This window comes from Ochotona princeps, chromosome 23 (assembly GCF_030435755.1).
Source record: "Ochotona princeps isolate mOchPri1 chromosome 23, mOchPri1.hap1, whole genome shotgun sequence".
In the NCBI taxonomy this organism is placed as follows: Eukaryota; Metazoa; Chordata; class Mammalia; order Lagomorpha; family Ochotonidae; genus Ochotona; species Ochotona princeps.
In genome coordinates this window covers 34110291-34127576 of record NC_080854.1, presented here as the reverse complement: position 1 = coordinate 34127576, position 17286 = coordinate 34110291, and the positions used below count along the sequence as shown (strand labels likewise).

Here is a 17286-nt window from a genome sequence, read left to right as displayed (position 1 = left end):
ACCTGGTGAAAGCCTTGCCCAAACACCTGAACTTGCTGGCCCCACCTTCCCCTTCTCTAACTGGCTGCGGTGGCTGGAGAGGGGGCCACGGGGCTTTAGCCTCCCACTAACTCCCCCGCCTTTCCTTGAGATATTCTAATAATTTCCTATACCAATTTGTGGCCCAGCCCCCTCTCCTGGGTCTCTCTTCCTGCTATGCTACTTCTAAGTCGCTCCACATTTTGAGACTGGCACTGGGTTGGCACTAATGATGGTGTGCCTCCGCAATTCCATGAGGTGGCGAGAGGCGATGGAAAACACGTCTCCCCGTCGATGTACCTAGCCTGATTTCGTGAGCAGCAGAATCCCAGCTGCTTCCTGTTCAGCCTGGCCAGTCCACGCTGGCAATTACTGTGCTGAATTTAAACAGCCCTGGCCACCTGCCTGCTGCACACAAGTTCCTCCTTTATCCCATCTATCTTCCCAGCCATCCATTTGAGTCAAGAAAGGAAACATATGAGCACAGCATCTGTTACTAGAGTGGCACAATGACCAAGGACTTGCATAAGGAAAAAATGGGCACTAGGCTGTCGGACGTGATAGGAAATACACGTTTGTCCTCAAGTCACACTGTCTGGCTTAAGCTGAGCATACGGCGCCAACAGCAGAGAACCACCGCTCAGGCTGGACCGCGAGGGCATAACCACCACTGAAAAGTCACCTGCTCTGACCCTCCCTCACTAGCCCGAAGCAAGCAACAGATTCAAGGTTACCTGGCCTCCACTTCTGGAACCTACAGGAACTCGCTCACAGGTGGGGCAGAGTTCCTCACCTTGCCAACGGAGGAAAATAGAACAAGTCTGAGCCAAGCCGAAAGAGTGGTCATGCAAGGTCATTTACTAATTGGCTGCTCTTTCTACTACTATTGAAACCTGTGCAAATTGAACCTTTGATTTAGAAAGCTTTTTTTTCTGCCAGTTAAATGTCAACAACCAAAGGTGATCACAGAAACACTAAGACGGTTACTTGCTTTACTTTTTGGAGGGATACTAGCAACAGGTGCATGTGACTCTACTAAATTTGTCTGATTTTTATGGCTTAGTTTTCCAAGTTGGGACCCGAGGAGGGGAATAAAGGGGAAAGGGGGAGAGACAGATAGATGCTAAAGACTCAGAGACTATAAGTAACCCACCCACTGCCAGGGAAACTGGCCACAGGACACGTTCCAGCTTGAGTTCTGCTCAAGCCCTGCCACGGGCATCCAGCCTGCACCCTCCCCCACCCGCAAGCCCTTTACCTGCCAGGCTGCCCGGCCTCTGGAGCGTGGCCGTGGCATACAGCTCCTGCGAGTGCTTGCTGTACTGCTCTGAGGCGTGCACCAGGCGCTTGGTGGGCGACAGGGTGGCGTACGTGCCGATGGTGGAACTCAGCTGGTGGATGGGCGAAGAGGAGATGGTGGACTGCACGGTGGGGGGCGAGGTCACACGGATCGGGGACAGGCCGGCCGAGGACACAACGATGTTGATGGGCGAGCTGGTGCTGTAGGACTTGGCCAGGCGGCTGGGAGACTGCTTGGGCGAGGAGCCGCGCGGCGCGGCGTAGGCGGAGCCCTCGGGGGCCGAGCCGCCGCGCTGCAGCTTGGTGGGCGAGCCGCCCTGGGGCGCCGTCAGCGGGGAGCCCCCGCGCGGAGGCGCGGGCAGCGTGGAGCTCGAGTAGTAGAGGGCGGCGGCGGCGGCGGCGGGCGGCGCGTCGGGCAGGTGGAAGGCGCTGCCCAGGCTGGGCGCGAACGGCTCCCGCGGCGGCGGCGGTGGCGGCGCTGCGGGCTCGGAACCCGCCAGGTGGCCGGCGCGGCTCGTCGTGCCCTGCACCCGGGGAGAGGAGAGAACACGCGCGCTTAGCGAGGCAGAAGCAGACCGCTCGCCCGGCCCGGCTCTCGTGGAGGAGCGCAGCTTGTGCGCCCCGGGGTTGCCCGACCTGGGTGCACTTGCTGACAATCCGCTTGAGCAGGTTTGTTTCCAGACAGGAAACCCTATGCCAGCAAAGGCCGGCTGGTATTAGCATGAAGCCACACTGGACAGATGAGACACAGTTTGCTCACAGCTCTAAGATGTTTCTGGAATAGCAGAGGCACCGCATTAGTCACATAAAAGATCTGAGAAAGCCACCATCTCCCGGAACGCAATTAATGGTCTGTTAGTTTAATGAGAGCTCCAGGTGGGAAGTTTTTCCCCCTCTTCCCTGGTCACATCCCTGGTCACATGCACGCTCTCAGTCTCCATGGTTGGCCAAGTTGAGGGCTTATCTGGACAACATCACGAACTTATTCTGCAGCTATTGTTGGCTGGATTCTCCTTTTTGGACAAAAAGGGTTAGGTAGAAGAAATCAATATTAAGTCACACTGAATATGCTCCATCTTTTAGTCTACCAAAAAAATATTCTTTCTGGTGGCAGCAGCAGCAGTGAATAAGGAAATCCTGCCCTTTCAAGATTTTTCATGGCCTCCCTCTCTTCTGTAGCTCCTTGGAAGAGCCCCCTGCAGCTGTCCTCACATAGAAAGCCCTGTTGCCTCTCATTTATTTACAGCAACACAAAGGACAGCAAGGGCCGGGGTGGAGCTGCAAGGGCAGTTGGAGGGGAACACACTTTCCTTGAATCTTGTCCAGAGACAAATTTGCATTCGAATGAAACTCCTGCTTTTTCCACCACTGCTGGACCTGAAGACAGGGACCTTCCAGGCTCTGCTTCAGGGAGCAGAATGGCTTTGACAGCAGGCTGATGGGAAAAGGGGGCAACCTAAAAGCTGGGAAGAGAGGTTTGGAAATTCGTAATGCAAGCTGGGTGGGCCGGAGGGAGCAGGTGGGATGGAGGGTGCTAGATTGACCAGATGCTGGCCACTGACACTTTGAATGGCTCCTCTCCACGGTCTGGGAATGGCGACTGAGAAACTGGAGCAGATGGTCCCACCTGCACACTCACTGCTTTCCACTGTGCATCGAGCATGCCAGCCTGGTGCCAGCTTCCCAGGGAGCTAGGACACTAACTGAACGGAGTGAGAAGGAGAGAAATCCTTTGCTGAAAGATGGGACGTGCTGCATTTCTTTATCAGCACTGTTTGTGTCGGTACATGTGCACTCCATCTGCACAGCGATGAGTTTTCAGTGACAGTCAAAAGGGGAGCTGTGTGGCTTTGCTCAACGCAGCGTCACTCGCAAGCAAAACACTGGGGCTTGATTCACAGGAGACTCCAGTAGGATTTGTGGAATGAGTGAATGAATGGTTAATAAGACTCCAAAGCTCTGGCAATGAAGGCTTTATGTGTGGAGGAGAGTGGACAAGCCCCACAGAGCTGCCTGCTCATCTGCTACCCAGTGTCGGAGCATGAAACACAGAATCCGGATCATCTCAGGGGCCATGGCCTCCCTAGCCGTCTAATCCAGGATCTAATGCAGGGATCCAAGCCCCGTGGACCCAGGGAAGCTGCTGGGACACAGGAAGGAGCTCTCTCAGCGGCTGTGGCTTTCAGAGGGAAGTCCTGGTGCCTGGAAAGTTCCTTCCCACCTTAAGCTGGAAGGAACTCTGGGCAAGGAACTCCAAAGGGATTTAGCAACTTCTCAAGATGATGGTGCTTGACCAAGCAAGAAAACTGGCCCAGCAAGGGCACGGATTCTGATGTGGGCCAGGGCGTCAGCATCTCACAGTCCGCACGGAGGCAGAGGCTACAAGTCTGTGAGCCAGCACTCAGCAGCCCACTTCGTCCCTCCGAAGCTCTGCTGGGGCTCCCGTCACGTGGGTCTCAGCAGTGTAGAGCCCAGCTGGCAAGGGACCAAGCGTCTTACCCCAGGACTTTCTGACAACTTGTCTCAGGAGCATGCAATGGGAATGAGACACTCAGGACAGCCCCTGCTTACAAGAAACACAGACTTCATAACCACCTTACACTACATGAATGGTACAATTACCAAATAGCCTATGTTTTAATCAAATAAACTAACTGAAGTATAAGTCAACACAAATCAAAACATTAAAATTTAAGACACTAGTTAAACATTAGAATAACATGTGTCTCAGGAAAACCTTGAAAGACTGCAAAAACTTTTTTTTTTCCTAATCCATTGGGAACTTCTACTCTTGGCTAACTCTGGGGATAGTTTGGTCTTCTGAGTTTCCTTAAATGTTTCCCAAATCTGTATGCTCTGGACAGTGCAATATTAGTTTCAGGCATTTCAACAAAGTTGAGCCACAAAGTTAGGGACCTATACTGTAGAATCCTAATGAAACTGTGCAAATGCTGTTATGTGGAAGAGGGTAATGAAAATCAATTTTTTTATACTACTAAGATAGTAAGTGCTACTGCCCACTGTTTACTAAACTACAATTCAAGACAGACGACTGATCCCACTTGTCTGAGAATCCACATCGAGGAGCGCTGCCAGGGATGCCAGCTGCACTGCGGAGCTCTCTGTGTGGCAACTCTGTCCGGGAAAACATCCTGCACTGTTGGAAACAGGGCTATTTTCTTTCTGCACCATCCAATATGGCAGCCTCGGGCCACAGGAGGCTGTTAAGTACTTCAAATGTGGCTCTCTGAGGAGCTGAACTTGAATCTGCATTTAAACAGGAGTACATTTAAGCAACCACCTGTGACTTGTGGCCACCTTGCTGTACCACACAGCTAGATAAGCCCTCCTGCAATTTCAACAATCAACGAGTGTTCTCTCTACTTTGTTCCAATTGTTCAAGGAGTGATAGACACATTGGATTAATTCTTGGGAAGCTGATTCTGCAGCATCATTTGGACAAAAACAGTGATCTCTGGGGAGCTTGCGCGTGGTCACTTGTAGCCAGGAACACGGAAGGCTGCACTTCAAGGCTGCAATACTAATTCATGGGATGCTCTACTATGACTCCAGTCCCATTCCAACACTTAGGGGATGTCATCGGCTTTCCTGTCATCGATATCCAGCCCTACCTTAAAATATGCGAACACAATTAAACTGTGAATCTAATCCTAGAGTTCAGAAAAAAAGTTCACTTTCAAAAAACTGTAACGACGACTTTACTGCTACACAGTCCTTCCCTTAGGATGTCTAGAAATATCCCCAAATCTGAAGCCAGACCCAGACAGTACTTCATGGGCACCAAGCAAAGACTGAGCATTGAAACAAAAGTCTCTACTGATGATGAGACCTTTAGAAAAATAATGTAGAACTTTTCCTATAAATAGTTGGATCAAAGGCTTGTGTCTTTGATCACGCAGTATGGGACTGGTGTGAGGATAATTATCACGGCTCTCTCAGAAGCATCACATCCACACGTCAGCAACACTGTCAAGCAGAGACTCTGATGAAACCATCTCTAACAGGCAGTGCTTCATGCACACTAAATACAATCTAAAACAAGAACGTATGGGAAATTCATCCAGAAAATTCTGAACATGAATTCATCAGAGTTCTAATAAATGATTTTTTTCTGAGTATACCTAAATTTCTGGCTCGGTCAGATTGAGGAAATTTGATTAGTGAATTGCAGTTTGTACATTATGTGTTGGTGCTCATGTGTGTATCATCACTTTGTGATGAACTGTGGCTCCTTAGGTGACTGTGGAATATATTTTGTACTTATTTGTAGAACTGCTTAAGGGGAGAATTATTTTTAAAGTCAAGGAGGAAGATACTGAGATGAGTAGAGAATGATGTTCATAAATATATTATCCTCTATACCACTGCGTGAATTCAGGCTAACTCAATACAGAAGTTTACTATATTGCATGTGGAAACGAGGAGTTTGTTCTGGAAAGGCGCTCGCTGCTTCTCTGGCTGGGATGTTATTTTGGAGCTCTCTCATTGTAGTGTTTCTGGTACCAAACACCATCTGACTCACAGTGCTGACACTGTCTTCTGGGAAAACAGTATCCCCGAGTGTGCGACCCTCTTGGCCCAGAAGTGATTCTGGCCTCCGTGCGGAGCAGGGCCCTTTCTCGCCTCTCCCCACTTTGTCTCTGAGCAGAGCAGGGACTGCACCGGGGTCAGAAGGGTAAAATCCTTGGAACTTGGAAACCTACTTCATTCTCATACTTCAGGGATCTGGCAATGGAAACAGAACAAACAGAGCCTAGGACTTCCAGGCAGTGAACAAGAGACTGGACAGCCTGCAGTGGGGAAGGCATCCTGACTCCCGGTCATGGGTAAGCCGTGTCACAAAGCAAAACTGCATTTTACAAAGCAGGGCCATGATTTAGGGGAAGACCTTGTGACGGCGCATTTAGATCTGCCAAGCCGCCTGGAACTGTCAGCAAGGAGGGCATCTGCCCAGAATGCTGGGCAGCCGGGCTGACAGCGTCAGGAATGGGAACTGAATGCCCGGCGTTGTGGCTCCTTGGGGGGGGCCCTTCATGACAGGACCAGCGGTCTGCTCCCCCAGTCATGTCTTCAGCCCTTTCACTTCCCCAGCATTTGCAGTTTGAATAGGCAACCTCAGTGCTAATGGTATTTCCCTTTCACTGAAAATACTCAGTGGGGTCTGGAATTGGGGGGGAGGGGGACTAAGTGTCCCTTGGGAGCGATGCTCCTGGGTGGCCATGGGGTTGTGGGAGGCAAAGCAAAGCCTACAGGGCCAGGATCCTAGCAGCGTCCAAGCACACGAGTGGGGCATGAGGTTAAGAGGGGGAGCAGTTCGACTGATGTTTGTGGAAACTGTCTTCAGGTAGAAGACTTTAACTGTGAACACGGTGGTCAGAAAACGGAAGCAATGACCAAGGTGTGCCTCACGGGTGTGGCTCTAAGCTGGCAACTTGGAGGAAGCCTGATTCTAACTGGGAACAGTTTCCTAGTGCTGTGTGGGACCACCTGCTCTGTGCTGCTAATGAGGACTGCTGAAGAAATCTTCAATTTCCCAAGGAGAGTTTGCCCATAGTTTTGGGCTGGCACACAAATATGGATATGGCTACTGAAAATGAGAAGACATCATCAGTTGTAAAAAGCATGCAAAGCAAGCATTACATGAGATGTTCCCGACACATAACATGATGAAAATGAATCTGCATGCTGAAACAAGAACGCTACCAGCATCCCTCACAAGATTCTGACAACTTCTCTTTTGAAATTGTCTTCTGAAGCCACCCTTCAATTCCAGAGGAAGAAAATCCTATGAGGAATGTTTGATTTTGAAAGTAGCCAAATGATATCAACAAGCACCTTGTCCGGTAATTCTCTTGAGGGGCACTGCTCTCTGTGCAAACTCGTGTGTAACACAGAGAAGAGACAGCGCGTGCGCATCGTCCCCACACGGTCCCTGCACTCACATGTGGGACCATGACTGTCAGGGAGGAAAGAGGGGCTAGGGAGCATCCCAGCAGCACTGAAAGGTGTCGCCCAGAGCACATTAAACCTTGGTCATGGAGACACTAAGGAGTCACTTAGTGGATGAGAATGTCTCAATTAAAAGAATCCTAAGAACAACTACAACCTTGGGGATAATAATGGAGACCACCCTCTTTGTTTTGTCTTTGCTTGAAGGTTGCAAAATTGTTGAGGGAGGGGAAAGGAAGCACAGAGAACTCTCAGGAACCATACGGCCTCCGCAGCTGCAGCAAGAAGCAGAAGCGAGCGGCAGGGTGTTCATTCTCCTAAGGCAGCTAGTCACTGCTACCAACACGGTGCCACAGATGCCTGCTGCCTGCCACACTGCATGTCCTGGCCTTGGACTTCCCCTTAATTAAATTCATTAGGGCCATCACTAGTACATTTTCTGAAATGTACATTTCAAATAGCTCTTCTGTAGTCTACTAGAGGAACACAAATGAGAAGGGAAATACTAAACAAGGGTCTAAGTACCTTTTCTACATTTATCTTAAAGAACACAGAAAGAGGAACTTCTTATCAGTGACTCTTGCTCAGACCTACATAAACACTGCAAAAATACACTACAGGAGGTCTTTCTTTCAGAAAGAGGTTCATTTGGCATAATTTTAATAATCCTAATATTTGCAAAGAGGAAATAGTACAGCAAAACATACACACATCTTCCCTGAAATGAGAGAAGTTTCAATTATTGAAGCTAGATTTTCAACTGCAGAAAAGAAAGGATGGACAAGCTGTTAAAGCAAAGCCTAGAGCAGGGGGTTGCCTAGGTGGTCTTCTTCAACTGTCTTAAAAGTAAATGGCTTATCCAGTGTACCTGTCTTCATGAAACATTGCTTCATGGTTCACTCACGCACATACATACACATGCAAATAAATAAATACATACTCCACCAGCTTCCATAAACATGCCAAGGGAGATATGTAAGGCAGCATGGTTCCTATAAATGCTGTATGACGTATACATTCTATGCTCAAAAAAAAATCCTGTAATTTTGTGATTTCAGTGTATACTGGTAACTCTTCTATTATGTGTCTTAGCTAATGATGTCCTTCTCAATTAGCTCACTGCACTGATGTCATGCCACTTGTCTCCACAACCCTGGCCATTCAACAATGCATTATAGCAGGTGTTCCTTGGGAGACTGCTTCTCCTCCAGATTGTGGGGTGCTCTGCGGCCTGCTCTGCAGTCTTCCCACAGCCACCCCAACTCCCTTATCTTTTGTCCTTCACGTCTGCCCGATGTGACCGTGCACCAATAAGCACCAGTAAGGTGGCAAACACAACAAGCACATCAGCCCCTGGCAGAGGTGAGCAGATGCTGTATTTGTAATTACAATACAGCACAAATGAGGACTTCGAAGATACAAAAGTGAGTGCAGCATGAAATAGACGGACCAGATCAAAAAGAAATAGCAACCTTGCTTCTCAGTAAGCTGATTGCTTTGCTAGGATATCCTCTAGTGTTCAGTTTTATCGTGGAGAATTGGCATACAGCTGTTAATTTCCTGCAGCCAGCAGGCCATTTCCCTGGGATTACAACTGCGGTCGTCAGTCAGTTCCATGGGAGGCAGGCACATAGTTTTCAAATCAGGCTCCTGCACTACTTTGCCAGGGTTCTATCTGTAGATGGGGACCTTCCTATTTCTTGTATCTTTTGTTTCTTTAAGGGATGAACTGTTTGGGAATGCTAGTTGATATCTGGATTTGAAGAGAAACCAACATTTTAGGATGTCTCCTCCTGCCAAAAGTCTTACGTTCAATATTTCATGGATCGCTAGGAAACCAGGCATGGGTGGAAGCAGGCAGAACCTGGAAGAGGGCATTGTCTTTATGTTCTGCTAACCCATTAGACACTGTAATCAAATTATAGGGAATCTGGCTCCTGATGGAGAAAACTGATGAATATTTGGTGAGCCCTCTTGCACTGGGACAATCTAAATCTATCCTGTTGCACCTTGTATGTGATGCAACAAAATGGTGACTTTAAAACACTAAGCAGGCCTTGCTGCTCTGCCACAAACTCTCTCCTGCCCCTTTGCCTCACTCCAAGAGAAGCTTGGTCTTCTATCAGCTTCTACCTTCGATCACCTTGCAAACTCCTGGACCCCACTCCAGCAAGCCTGGCATCCTAGCTTTTCTGTCCCAGGCCAGGGTGCTCCACTCAGGCACATTGCATTGCTGGTCCCCAAGACAGGAACAACACCCCCTCCTCCTTCAGGTATCTTTTTCCAGGAGGTTTGCGTTTGCCCTACCCACCCTGCTCTTGGGGTATCACTCGGCCTACTCTGTTTACGTATCTTTCCAGAAGCCTTCACCTTTTGATACACAACGCCGTGTACTTATTCACTCGGCCTACTCTGTTTACGTATCATTCCAGAAGCCATCACCTTTTGATACACTATGCTGTGTGCTTATTCACTATGTTTACCTCCTACATCTTCACATGATGTGATTTTGCTTCTCTTTGCCAAGTACAAAGGTTCATGACCTCAACAACAATCAACAAACAATAGTCAACAATATGGATGCCTCAAAGAGCATGGAGAAAAAAGGGAGAGGTGTTCTCCATGTCCCACAAGACATGCGCAGGGATGCAGGACGTATGAGCAGAGTCTACGTGGAGGAGAGATTTCTACAAAACACGCCACACCCTGCAGAGACGCTGAGCGAGAGTGGAGGGGCAGGCAGGAGTCTGCTCCAACCCAGCCCCATGAACTCACCCTAGAAAGAAAAAATGACTTCTAAAGGTTTTAGTGGGAATCATCACAGTGTAAGCATTTTCTGGCAATTTCTGTGACTTGTAGTTTCACTGTGGGGTTGGCATGGAGGGGCAAGGCGGGACATGCGTACGTCACCGGCATGGGGCCTGGCGATGATCACTTCACTCTCGTGTATCATATAAGACAAACTAGAGCTGAAAATCTTTGAACATTTACAATATCCTCTAAAGCAACAGGCCTCAGTAATTTATAAGCCAGGGAGAAAAGTCATTTATTTTACCTTAACATTCTACATTTTTTTAAGACAAAAAGAAGGAATGTTTTTGTGTGGATTGATTGCTGACCTTCTCACTTGTCTTGGCATCTGTTAGTCATAATTTGAATTTTCCTTGTACTCGTAGTACTTTCTGACTAGAGGCTATTCTAAAATTATTTCAGCCTTGAAGAAATGAGATTTACAGAGTACTCAGAATATTGGGAAGAATATTTTCAGAATTTAAAAAACTACTCGATGCTCTGAACAATGGAGACATCAATGGAATGGGACTTTCAAGGCCATCACACTAAACACAGAGTGGAAAATGCTGCCTTACTTGTCCAACATTTCTCAAACATTACGCTGAAGTCACAAGTCCAGGAGTGCACTCAATAACACATGTCTGTCACACTGCAGCACACAGCCGAACAAATCCTGGTACCAATACCTACCGCTGAACTAAGCAAATAAGGGCTCAAGGATGGTCTCAATTTTATTAGTCAAACGGATCAGAACCTTTCAGCTTCTGGACTGAGTATTCAGACTTGTTATTCTTCTGCATCTACCAGGCAAGCAACCTTTGCTTCAAACTTGAGTTGTATACCTCAACATTTACATCTAATGATGACTTAAAACGCAACTGTGATGCCTTTGGATTCATAACTTTGCAAGTCTGCAACACCCTCTGATTAAACTTTTAAGCATACCTTTACTGTGAGGTGAGGGACAGGTCCTGCATCTCAGTGGAATGTTCTAACCACTTCCTTTCTTCCACATCCTAATAGCTTAGCATTGCAAATAAGTAAAAGTGATGAAGGCACTGTGGCTTTTAAATGTTGCTGGAAGAATAGTTTGGTAAGTGAAATGCAATGAAAACTTTTGGCTTATTCTTCAGTAACGTCACTGTGATACCCGTGAGCAGAGGCTGGCACTCAGGGCTGGCACTGGAGCATTCTCACGCGTCCTGCTCCCTGCCTCTCTGCAGACAGCTCTTGGGGCCATGCGGCCATCTAGGCACCAATGATGCCAAGCAGAAGGTGCCCTTGTCTACAGGTAGCTTTGAATTTAACTCAGAAGACAGGAGGTTGAAAAAGAGCAAGCAACTCCTGACAGCAGGAGGCTCTGAGGTTACAGGAGCTGATGTTGGGTGCTGGGCCAAGGAAGGGCTCTGACAGGAGATGCGCCCAAGAAATGCATCAAGGAAGAAACTACAGGCACGCTCGGAAACAGTGGTCTAGCTATCGCTGCCTTCATCCAGGGAACCGCCACGGGGGAATCAAAAGGGCCAGCCGCCACTGAAAGCAAATTCAAAACGGCTGAAGTCAAGATAGTTTCAATATATTAACTCTGGCAGCACGTGGTCAAATATATCTGACACGTCAAAATTATGCAACCAAAATGTTACACACATACGCTACACAAATATCTAAGCATACACTGTACATATGCACATACAATATACATGATATAATACATGTATATACACATAAAACACATTCTATATATACTCAACCTATCTATATACACAATATATGCACTATACACAATGTATATGTCCAAACTATACACATATCTACACACTGTATATACACACAAATCCATGGATACACACTCATATGCAGTGCATTTATACCTTTGTTGATGAAATAATAGGCCAATTAATAGCTACTTCTTTCTTTAATCAAGAGTTGGTTTTAGCTGTAGTTAATAAATCTGTGTAGTGAAACTAGAAGAACAAGCGCATGCCTTAATGAACAATTAAGGATGCTTTTAAAAATAAGCTTTGGCAAAGTGTAACTATTCCTAAACTAGTCCAATTATCTCCAGAATACTTCTGTATACTTGATTATACATTTCTACTGTTACTTCATATGATTAATCTCAATGAGCAATTTACATGCTTTTTGTGGAGAAAAATGCTTTTTTTTTTTCCAGGTGCACTCACAGACTCAGAATGTAGGTCCTGTTTATATCACCTACAGACACAGGTAGAGGAACCAGACACATCCACATATTCACACAGACAGACGATGGATTCAGTGTGAGCCACTCACAGATGCTCTGAAAGAAAATGTGTTTGTCACGCAGTGTTACTCCATAATCCCATTTTAGAGTTGCTTTCCTCCACTCACAGCACTACAGGGCACCTCCCCTAAGCACACTGGGGCACAGCCCTGATCTCCGTCTGTTCACTAGGAACCCACGTCCAGCAAAGGGCACCTACCTGGCTGAAGCTCTGGCCAGCAGCTCGGGCTTGTGTGCTGCGGGCTGGGAGCTGCGAAGGGGCCGGGTCACCCAAGGCCAGGGTCTGGTTGCTATGGTAGCTGGCCGGATACTGGAAAGACCCTTCAGGTTTGGAATTGAGCTGAAGTGCACTCTGGGAGAGTAGGCTGGGCCCTGCATTGAAAGTCATTTAGAGCAGTCAGTGACAGTCTCAGCGAAGCAGAAATGACATGTATTATTTATTGAGAGTAGCCCAGAATTATCACACGCACATTGACTCCAGCCATCTATGCTTTCAATTCTGAGAAATAAAATGACTATATAATTCAACTCCAGCCGTTGAAAAGTTCTCAAAAGAGTAGATTGTTGAAATGATCTCATCCTGACCTACATAGAGACGTTCCTCATGAGACAAATTAGTTAATCAAGGGGTTATTTTTAGATTAGACAGTATCAGAAACATTTGAAATAATTTAAAACTCTACCTTTTGGTACACATTAGTTGTGGTTAACATAATACTCCTTCCTCTTAATGATTTGGAGGCTGAAACATTTAAAATCTTCCAATCAGTGACAAATTCTATTGTGTAAAGAGTGATGTAATAGCTCACTGCTGGAAGGGTAGACAGTGTTTAAAATATTAATAACTCATTGTACAATGTAGAACTCATCCTGATCTCCTATAATCTCAGATGAATAGTAATCTCTGCTACTGCAGCAACACAGACTAGGAGAACAAAAAGACGGCATTTCAACCCGGAGTTGCTAAGGCGGCTGGTACTTCAAATGGTGGAGACATGGTAATCAGGTCCTGGCGTTAGAATTCAATTACATTTTGTCCATGCAATTGTGTCCTTTTAAATTATTCTATTTAGATGGGAATCTTGCCAAAAGTTAGCATATTTTCTTGTTAGGTTTGTTTTCTTCAATCACAGTGAAAATTCCCTTTGAGAACTAAAAGCAGAACGGAAATGTATTTGCTTGTGTCCATTGTGCAGATCTGAATGGTAATTGAGGCAAACATTTGTACAAGGATGACAATCATACGGAGAGTACTGAATAAGCACGGTGTCACCCCTGGAGTCCCTCTTCAGTGGCTTCAGCCAATACCATGACTGATTGAGCGCGTTCAAGTTCCTTTTCTCTTTTTTAAGAATAAAACTTGGCTTTACATTCAAATGAGGCCCAAGATTCAACATGAGATGGATCATTTTTTGTACAATATATGTCCTCTTTTAAATAACATCTGTTCCCATAATCTGGACTATTTACAACCTCCCCATTCCAAGTCTGTGATGGAGCAAAACAAAACAAAAAAACATGAATATACTTTTTGTCACTGGATGTTGAATAATAAATTAACTACACTAACACTTGGCATTTTGGATTACAAACTAGCAAAAAAAAAGTCATGCAAAGAAATAAGAGCTTCATCATTCAGCCCTATCTTTATCATAAAGGACATAATAAAAGTACAATTGCAATTCTTTCACTTCAAACTTTAAAAAGTTCTAAGAAAACAATATACACTGGATGGTAAGGTTTTCAATGGTCTGCACAAATGATATGCAATCTACAGTGATTGTGCTTCAGGCCTAATCAACGTCAAGATGTCTTGGCAAGAAGGTGCACACAGCGTGCTGTTCTAGATGCCAGGAGCATGCTACCATTACTGAGATTACATTGCTGAGACCAGTGCTGCCAGTCACCAAACCGCCAAGGTTGAACACCAAGGTCCACACCGTGGGCAGCTGAGAGTCTCTGGAAGGAGACGGAGGGAACTCTGTTGGGGCAGGGCATATGGGGACTAACTGCATCCAGGAGGAGGAAGATACAGAGGAGGCATTGGGGAGATGGTGATAAAACATAGCCAAGTATTTCTACCCTTTGTCCCTTCTGAAGTTTGCAGCTTACTGGAGCACACCAAGAGGTGGTGGAAAGCAAACACCTTTTCAGGTGAGCGGTCAGCATTCTTCCCAATGATGGACAACTCCCACTGAGGTTGGCAATGGCTATTTCTTTCTGGATAGTCAACCTGGACCTGATGATTGATGCTTAAGTGGCCCCAGCCTCCTCTCCATGACAATGCATCTTTAGGGCAATGGAGGTGAAATCAGATTCAAGCATACACAGATCTTTGAAATGTCAGTAGAATAATATTAAATTAAAATTTTAAAATTCCAAATTAACAGTTTGGCATCACCCATAAAGAGAAGTAGTTACAGTCCTAATTAACTGTTTTTCAAAGACATTGTGTGAATGGCTTCGCTGAACTTTCTTAAGTATGCACTTGGCAAGCTGAGTAAGTTGAGATATTTTGAGTAGGTTCAGAACATCTCCAAAAATCTACAACTGCTTTTTGCACAAAATATTTAGATGACACTGTAATGTCCCTTTCCAAAAAATTTAAATTAAAAATATAAATTATCTGCTCCTGAGAAAGCTGTCATGGAATAATCAAATCTGTTTGTTTTATAAAGCCAGTTATATATCCGATCAGTATTCAATGGAAACAAATTCAGATTCTCAATTTCATTACTTTGTTCCTACGTCTCAAGCATTTAAACCTAAATGTGCCGTGACAAAGGTAATTGCCACGATACCAGTGCTTTGCAATATCACAGCACTTACATGTCACCAGCAAGGACAAAACAGAACAGTGGCCAAAACTCTCTGCTTTTTAAAATTATTTCTTCCATTGCTTACTGTTTTAAAACAACAGCATTTATTCATTTCAGTTTTAGAGATCACAAGTATATGAAAATATGAAAAAGGTGATTTTTCTAAGATTTTTTTTAAAATTTTTTATTGCAAAGTTGTATATTCAGAGAGGAGGATAGACAGTGAGGAAGATCTTCTGTCCGATGACTCATTCCCCAAGTGGCCGCAACGGCCAGAGCTGAGCCAATTTGAAGCCAGGAGCCAGGAGCTTCTTCAGGGTCTCCCATATGGTGGCAGAGTCCCAAGGCTTTGGGCCGTCCTCGACTGCTTTCCCAGACCACAAGCAGGGAGCTGGATGGGAAGTGGAACTGCCGGGATTAGAACCGGGGTCCATATGGGATCCTGGTGAGAGGCAAGGGCTTTAACCACTAAGCCTCTGCGTTGGGCCCAAGGTTACTTTTTTTTTTTTTTAAAGATTTATTATTATTGGAAAGCCGGATATACTGAGAGGAGGAGAGACAGAGAGGAAGATCTTCCATCCGATGATTCACTCCCCAAGTGAGCCACAACGGGCCGGTGCGCGCCGATCCGAAGCCGGGAACCAGGAACCTCTTCCAGGTCTCCCACGTGGGTGCAGGGTTCCAAGGCTTTGGGCCGTCCTTGACTGCTTTCCCAGGCCACAAGCAGGGAGCTGGATGGGAAGTGGAGCTGCTGGGATTAGAACTGGTGCCCATATGGGATCCCGGGGCTTTCAAGGCGAGGACTTTAGCTGCTAGGCCACGCCGCTGGGCCCCCAAGGTTACTTTTTAATGGAAGTAAAATTTACATGTAACTAACTCTCAATTAGTTTTATTAACATTACTGAGCACTGAGGTAGAAAATACAAATCTGCCAAATATTTTAAAAACATTTGTAATTTGCGGATTTCCATTTTTTTAAAGAAATTTCAACTTCCTATCAAGTCTTGCTTTAGGTCTTACTCAAGTTAGGCTGCAGTCCTGAGGACATGGCAGACCTGAGGCGTAGGGTGGAAGTGAAGCGACAGGAAGAGTTGAGGGAAGGGCAAGAGCCTGAACCCTAAAGTTTCACGAGGGTAATGGCATGTCGGCTTGGATCCAACTGTGTGCGCAGCGAACCCATGTCCATCTCAGTTCCAGAAAGCAGAAAGGTGGTGTGTATGGCTTGAGGAGCTTTCCCACTAGAACAGCATCCTCAAAACCGAGTCCATGGCTCTGCTGCAAATGGCTCAGCCCCATAGGCTTATAAGAGGAAATGAAACTTTTCTGGTAACTTGATAATGCTCAAGAAAGTCTTCTGTCCTTGGCCTCATCAAAGTTCACCACCCAGGATTAGAGAGAGGAGAGAAATTGCAAGGAAGTATGAAGTTAGTCCTGCTAATTTATGAAACAAAAAACCTTTAGTACAACACCAGCATGTCAGTATGTTTTCAAATAGATGAACTGATCAGAGGCCACAGGGCAACCTGTAAAGAAAACTTCATATCTCTTTCAGTAGTCTTAGAAATATGGGCACAGATGTGGGGAGATTAAACTATCTAAAGGTATCATATGCTTGGTAATATGGTGATGAAATTTAAATTCTTCCATCCCCGCTTCCAGGAACTGTTAGTTAACATGAAAATGCACATCCATATTTTAAGTTTAACAAGTTTCTCAAGTCCTGTCCTGTTACCCCACTGATTTTAGCCACAGATCACTGAGGAGGGTACTACAATCGCCCCTGATGGGACTGTGGGACACCTCCATCTGCCCGAGTTGATGCAGTGGATGGGGCACACGAGGTAAGCACAGCAGGCTGGTGTCACAGTGCCCTCTTAACTGTGCCTTCAAGTAACTCCATCTCTACAAATTCAGCATCTAATGAGATAATGTCCAGATAATATAAACAATTATCTGGATGTCATGTCATTATTATCTCACAATCTAATTGATGTCATCATGTGGTCTGATAATAATATATCTTGCCTGACTTTCCTTGTCCTGAGACACCTTGATTCTAGGTACTACTCCATACATCACTCAATATTTTCTTCCAACATCATATGAGCTTTCATGTGCAAAGGA

At 45.9% G+C, this 17286-nt stretch overlaps 1 protein-coding gene across 3 annotated transcripts in view; it reads right to left on the bottom strand.

Annotated features, from left to right (window-relative positions):
* Positions 1-17286, bottom strand: part of CTNND2 (catenin delta 2) — a 702327-nt gene that overhangs the window by 305382 nt on the left and 379659 nt on the right. For all 3 annotated transcript variants that reach the window (XM_058680080.1, XM_058680081.1, XM_058680082.1), the window contains 2 exons: positions 12543-12715; positions 1277-1841 (listed from right to left, as the gene is read on the bottom strand). In XM_058680080.1, coding sequence (XP_058536063.1) covers positions 1277-1841; positions 12543-12715 — 738 coding nt within the window. The remainder of the gene's footprint in view (positions 1-1276; positions 1842-12542; positions 12716-17286) is intronic.